Below are 7,301 nucleotides of genomic sequence, written 5' to 3'. Positions count from 1 at the left end.
ATCGTGAATATAAGATCAGGATGACAGCCATGGGGCAGCAACCTTTAAATCAAGTCGGTTGTGGCAGTCAGTGTATTTCCTTCCTTGCAGCTCCCTTGCATTTTGCCCACCTCGGCATTTTCTGTCCTTTAGATTCTTTCCTTATCTAACAATACAATTTACTCACAAATCCCAGGAAACCTGGAACAACAAATTACTCTGCAAACAAAGACCGATGCTGTCTATGTTTGCTGAGTATATAGTTGTTACAATTTAACTTTAAAGCTGAACTTTGGGGTAAGCTACTATTGTCTAAATACAAGAGCCGTGTGTATTCTTACTTCAATCTTGGGGTGCTTTGTGTATTTCTTCCAAGTCTGTGCAGTAATCCAGTGTGAGACTTCTCTGTGCAGGAGCTTTCTGTAATAAAGACCGATCTTTGCTGCTCTCCCTCCTAGTACAGGGTGACTGGTCTTGTCTCCGCCCCCTCATGTAGTTCTCTGCAGGCAGCCTGTAGTGGGTTTATCACAGCATAGACTATGTCCAGCACAGTGATAATGTCACAGCATTTGGTGCACGCAAAGTGGATTTCTATCCTTTTTGGTTATTGAGGAATACAGTACATTGGCATGGAGGTTTTTGTGCCTGAAGTTCGGCTTTATAAAAACCTCCAGATTTGATGACGTTCAACAGAAGTCTGTACATATCCCATTGCACTGCTGACTGATAGGTCCCAAGAAGTTATAATGGGTGCTACAATGATAAGCAGATGACGCCGCACTTAAAAGCAATAAGGAGAAAAGTCACCGGCACTCCAACTGTGACGCACCTTGTCATTTATTGACGCAAGTTTATCATATCACAAAGCAAAATGACATCCCATTGTTTGCCTGATAAAGGGACCCTCTGCGGCCTGAAACGTTGTTTGCTTAGTGATAATATGAACTTGCGTCAATAAATGACAAGGTGCATCACAGCTGGAGTTCCGGTGACTTTTCTCCTCATTATGTTCAAAAGGAAAACGTAGAAGTCACCTTGTGTCACCTCTGGCTGCATGGCTTTGCACAGACAGTAAATGTTTTTCAGACTTGAGAAGTCCAAACCAAAACTGTGCTACTAAGCTTAAAGTGACATTAAACCCTCAGATTTTTTAACATAAACCAATACTGTAATGTGCGCCTTACTGTAATCCATGGTTGTTTCCCTTCTCTTTGCTGCTCTTCCTTTTAAATCCTCATGTCTTCTCATGCTGGGGAAGAACTTTCCTTTGTAGCCGAGTGCCTCTTCCTGTAGTGCTGGCTCAGGTTGCAAACCTACACACAGACACCATGTATCCCTTTCAGAGACAAGGCAGTCTGCTGCAAAACAGTCTATGTCTGGATTTTTTAACAACAGCAAATTATTGAATGCATGTGTTGGAAATAACAAGGATCCTTTAAATCAGGAGTGGGCAACTCTGGCCCTCCAGCTGTGCTTTAACTATAAATCCCAACATGCCTCTGAGAATCATGCAACTGTCACTGTAACTGTCTGTCTTGCACTGCCCTATGGGAGGGCCCAGAGTTGCCCACCCCTGCTTTAAAAGGTAATACTGCTTCCTAACAAACTAAACGTCCTGTCTATGGCCAACTTCAAAGCAGGGTTGTGTGGACCAAAGTAGAGGGAGAAAAAAAGCTTTCAAGCGGAACTCTGGGCACAAACACTTGTATTTAAATATATTCCTTAGGGCTGCAACAACTAATCGACATAATCAATTATTGAAAAAGTTGTCAATTAATCGGCTTCTGATCAGCTGGCCCTGTTCACGGCTCCACACACGCTGCGCACCGCACCTCCTCCCCAACTCACGCTCACCGCTGCCAGACCCGCCCGCCCGCATCCACGTTCTACATGCCGCACTTTCTTCCCGCCTCACACTCACCGCCCGCCCACATCCACGATCGGCACGCGGGGAGATGTAGTAAGGAGGAGCAGGTGTGGGGGGAGGACAGCTGCCGATAGACAGTCCCGATCTCAGAAGCAAGTTGCTGGAAGACTGCTCAGGTAAGCCTGCACTTCCCCCACATGGTGCTCTATAATGTATTGCTGGGATTTGTATTCCTCTATAGCTGATGGTACATTGTGCTGTATATTATACATAGGAACACAAATCTCAGCAATGCATTATACACTGTATGTATAATGTATTGCTGGGATTTGTTGTACTCCTATAGTTGGTGATAATCTGCACAGCGCCATGCAGAATTCCACCAGCTATAGAGGAGCACAACAAATCCCAGCAATAATACATTATACAGTGGTGCAATGCTGAATACCATTGGCTATAGAGGACTACAAAACCCAGCAACAGTACATTATACAGCAATGCAGAATACTGCCAGCTATAATGTACTATTGCTGGGATTTGTTGTGCTCCTCTATAGCTGGTGATACTCTGCATTGCGCTGTATATTGTACTATTGCTGGGATTTGTAGTCCTCGATAGCCAGTGCCATTCTGCATTCATTGCTGTATAATTTTACACTTTGTATTTCACTATATTGCACACCACACTTTTTTTTTCTTCCACCGCTCCAAGCTTGCTCCTGTGATGGACTACAATCTCAATACAAACCAGTAGTCCCATCACTGGAGCCATTTTAAGTTTATTTTATTGTTTATCCGATTAATCGAACTTAATAATCGGCTAACTAATCGATTTTGAAAATAATCGTTAGCTGCAACTCTAATATTCCTCAAAGCCACACAAGACATACATTATTATACAGGATTTATATAGCGCCAACGGTTTGCGCAGCGCTTTACATATAAGGAAGACATTACAATCACAATACAATTCAAGACACGATGGTAAGGAGGGCCCTGCCCCTGAGGGCGTACAATCTAAAAGGGAGGGAGAAGTGATACATGAGGAGGTAGCTGTGAGGGGATGAATTGTTTGAGAATGTGATAGTTCAGTGGTTAGGTTGAGGTGGGATAGGCTTCCCTAAAGATATGAGTCTTAAGGGATCCACTAAAGGCAGTCAGAGTGGGAGATAGACAGACAGGTTGGGGTAAAGAGTTCCATAGGAAGGGAGAGACTCTAGAGAAGTCCTGGAGGCGAGCATGGGAGGAGTTGACGAGGAAGCTAGAGAGCAGGAGGTCTTTGGAAGAGCGGAGGGGAAGGTTAGGGCGATACTTTGAGACAAGGTTCGAGATATAGCCGGGGGCAGAGTTGTGGATGGCTTTGCAAGTGGTTGTTAAGATTTTGAATTTGATCCTTTGGGCTATTGGAAGCCAGTGCAGGGATTGACAGAGGGGGGTTGCAGACACTGAGCGATTGGTTAGGTGAATAAGTCTGGCAGCAGCATTCATGATAGACTGAAGGGGAGATAACCTGTGTAGAGGTGTGCACCAAATGCCTGTGCAAAGTGATATATTTGCTTGTAAAAGTAGCAGTGACATCATCACTGCACTGTACATAAACCAGAGCAAAGCGGTGGGAGGGGACCATCAGGCTCCACCCACTACAGGAGGAGAGGACACAAGACCAGTCATTCTGCACAGGGAGAGAGCAGCAGTGACTGGTCTTTATTATATGACAGAAAGGTCTCACACTGGATGACTTCACAGTTCTGAAAGAACTACACAAAGCACAACGAGATTCAATAAGAATACACATGACTCTCGTGCTCAGATAATATTTGCTTATCCCGAAGTTCAGCTGTAAAACATTTTCAGTAGTGATTTCCGAGGAGGAGGGTGTGTTGTATTTCCATTATAAGTGATGGATGTGAGAGCTTCTAATTAGATGACAGTGCACAGCATTACTCACAATCCTGAGTAACTCAGCTAAAGAGCTGTACGCAGCATCATTAGTGTTACTCCAATACTCGGATCTGACAAGTGGATCCTATATCTGTCCATGACAAAAAGCCAGCATGTCTCACCCTCACCTATGACCTGTTATCCACTGGAGGCCAATACTACATCATCAACTCAAATGAAAAGAAATCGGATGGTCCCTGTCACGTGAGTGGACTGGTGTCATGTGATGTGCCCGGTATCTCGCTGTGTGGGTGGTTTTATGCTTTAGGAATGTGTTCTGAGAGGTGCAGAATGCTATCTTCCCCCCACAGAGAATAATGATAGAGCACAGCAGAGGACATGTCATCTACACTCACCAAGCTGTCCAATCACCAGTCACTGATCAATTCACGATTTGTCAGCTGACTCTGCTAAATACCCTGAAGGGTACATTGCAGGCCACCCTCCCTATCCACCTACCCGGGTCACATTCCTCCTCAGTGTATGTAACACACTGCCATTGGATCACACAGCCACCTCCCTACAATACCGCACCATACATTACTACAGCTCAGCAGATCCATCAACCTGTCCTAATACACGCCACTCACCCCTCGGAGCGCTCCCGGTGCAGGCCGCTGATATCCATATCCGCTCCCGGCCCCGACACTTTCCATCTCACGTCAAAACACAGCGAAGCCTGCCTGGGCCCCACCCACATCATCAAACCCCGCCCCTTCCGCACACACGGCGACTCTATACACAGACCTCCTGTAGTGTGAATGAATGCCGCCAGGGGGCGCTGTGCCAATGGAATCAATCCATGGGAAACGCAGAGGCACTCTTCTCTATGAACGTGATAGTGTTCACTATGAGCGAGGCTGATATACTAACCATCGTCAATGAAAACTATTGTGAGAATGTTTACTTATCCAACCATGTGAGAAGAAAATTCCTGATCTGCTTGTATACTCAATTATGTGCACGTGCATTTCACTTTTCTTTTAATCCAACCTTTAAACCCTTTCACATTTTAGGCCTGAGAATTACTTAAAGAAGAACTCGGGGGAATTTTTTTCTTAAAGGAGAACTATGGGGTAAGTGTTTTTTCCCGTAGTTCTCCTAAGGGTCACGGGAGGACAGAAACTAGCGTCCTCCCGTTACCCAAAGCTCAGTATATCGCGAGCTACAGCTCGCGGTATACTGAGACCACCGCAGCCAGAACGGATCCCGACATTAGCCCTCGTTCACACCTGAACGTTTTGTAGAGCGTTCTACGCTCGACGAACGCTCTACAAAACGCTCAAACATGAAAATCCCATTGTTTTCAATGGGTCTGGTTCACACCTTGGCGTATTTCAGCCCATCCCTAACGCACTACAAAACGGCCCACGCCTGAAAAGGTACATGTACTACTTTGGGCCGTTTTTGTTGCGTGTTTCCATTGGTATACAGTCAAGTAGCCCTCCGAAACGCGCGTTTGTAGCGCGATTTTTTTACCGCGAATCGCGGTTAAAAAAACGCGCGACAGACGCGCATATGCAATACGCCTAGGTGTGACCCAGGACTTACTGTCGAGATCCACCCAGCTGTGTGAGTGACAGCTGACTCTGCCTATCTAGAGGCAGAGCCAGCTGTACCCTCCCCCGTCCGTTCCGCCAGTCAGCGCTAGAGGAGCGGGGAGGGGGGGAATCCCTGCAGGGAGCCGTGAGTGACAGCCATGGCTCTCTGCAGGGAGATGATCGAGAAGTTAGTGAGCGACGGTATGTGTTTGCTCACTTCCCGATCTATTGAACCGACGTGTGACAGTCTCATTGTCACAGGTCGGCTAGAACTATGAGGATGAGTGAAAATCACTCACCTCATAGTTCTCCTTTCCCCCTCACACTGCAAGGGTTAAGTGCTCATTTTTGTCCAGGTTCAAAAATAAGGGGCAGGACACCTCTCCCCATGTGAAACGTCGGCCACATGAGAACCACGGGAGGACAAGACGCCGGGGCCTCTAGGATGCACTGGAATGTAAGCCAGCCGACTCCCTGCGTTTGGGTGTGGGGTTGTATTGAAGTCAATGGCACCGCAGCCACGCCCTCCGCCCACAGTGCGATCGCTCGCACCCGGAACACAGGCACATTAGTGCCTGCATTCCGGTCCAGTGCGATCTGCAAAAATAGTGCTGGCAGCATTTTTGCATATCGCACTGTACCGGAACGCAGGCACTAATGTGCCTGTGTTCCGGGTGCGAGCGATCGCACTGTGGGCGGAGGGCGTGGCTGCGGTGCCATTGACTTCAATGCACCGCCACACCTCCTCCCGCCCCTGAATGCAGGTGTTTTTTCATTGGTAGATCTCATTGAGCTCGTCATTTGAAAAGTAGATCTCCAGACGAAAAATGGTGGGCGCCCCTGGTATAGACTAACCAGCCATGCAAATTGGGGGTTATATTTTGGACTGGGGTGAAATACACTGATTGTCAATAGAAATAGTTCCGTTTTAGAAATGAAAAAACATTTATTGCAGGCCCAGTTTTGGGCCCAGACCCAGTACTTGTGAACTTGTTTTACTAGCCTGTCTGATACAAATATAACTTGCCAAGTTTATTAATGAGAAAGAGATCATAAGGCCAGAATTGTTTCCCTAAAAAGGTGGTAACTTATAGTTCAGCCATATTAATAGTGCATGGGCTAGGTTGTTGTGCAAACTTGCCTCACAGTCTTATAGAATACAGTCCTGACTAGTGATGTGTGGGGGCTCGGTGCGAACCCAATGAGTTGTGTCGAGAGTGGGCTTGCCACCTGTTCTTCAAGGGAAACCCGAACACTCTAGCACCGTGAGTGGTTTTTTTTTAAGAATATAGAGGAGAGAGTGAGGAGAGGCAGCCAGGAGAGGGAGTAAGGAGAAACCCTGATGTCTCCAGGTGGCATGTGCGGGCTCTCAGGAGGATGTCCAGTCTCTCAGATGGGCTGTGCAGCTCTCAGGTGTATTGTGTGCACTCTCAGGTGGGCTATGCAACTCTCAGGTGGGCTGTGCGCACTTCCAGGTGGGCTATGGGGTTCTCAGGTGTACTATGCACACGCTCAGGTAGGCTATGTAGCTCTCAAGTGGGCTGTCCGCCTCTCAGTTGAGCTACAGGTGTACTGTGTGCACTCACAGGTGGGCTGTGTGTACTCTAAAGGTGCCCATACACCTTACAATTTATCTGCAGATTTTCTGTGGGCCGATGGAAAAGGTGCAACAGATTCCTCCATCTACATTAAACTGTGTGGATGAAGTAATCTCCACCTGGGCCAATCTGTTGTACTTTTTCCATCTGACCACAGAAAATCTGCAGATACATTGTAAGGTGTGTGGGCACCTTTAGGTGGGCTGTGTGCACTCTTAGGGTCCCCACACACCTTACGATTATCGTACGAGAATCGCGGGAAATCCCGCGATCGTACGATGATCGTAAGGTGTGTGGAAGCCGTGCGACCTCTACTACTGTAAGGTCGCACGACTTTAAACTTACGGACATGTTCGAAAACCCGCCGAGCATCGTA

At 47.1% G+C, this 7,301-nt stretch overlaps 1 protein-coding gene across 1 annotated transcript in view; it reads right to left on the bottom strand.

Annotated features, from left to right (window-relative positions):
- RUBCN (RUN and cysteine rich domain containing beclin 1 interacting protein) overlaps positions 1 to 4,472 on the bottom strand; it is a 51,748-nt gene extending 47,276 nt beyond the window's left edge. Inside the window, exon 1 of the mRNA XM_018572144.1 lies at positions 4,377 to 4,472. Within this exon, the coding sequence (XP_018427646.1) occupies positions 4,377 to 4,414 (38 nt within the window). The 5' untranslated portion in view covers positions 4,415 to 4,472. The remainder of the gene's footprint in view (positions 1 to 4,376) is intronic.
- Positions 4,473 to 7,301: the final 2,829 nt, after the last annotated feature.

The sequence above is a fragment of the Nanorana parkeri genome, unplaced genomic scaffold (assembly GCF_000935625.1).
Source record: "Nanorana parkeri isolate BGI_ZX_2015 unplaced genomic scaffold, ASM93562v1 scaffold1947, whole genome shotgun sequence".
In the NCBI taxonomy this organism is placed as follows: Eukaryota; Metazoa; Chordata; class Amphibia; order Anura; family Dicroglossidae; genus Nanorana; species Nanorana parkeri.
Note: the sequence above shows the minus strand (reverse complement) of the source record. Positions and strands in the feature narration are given on the sequence as shown.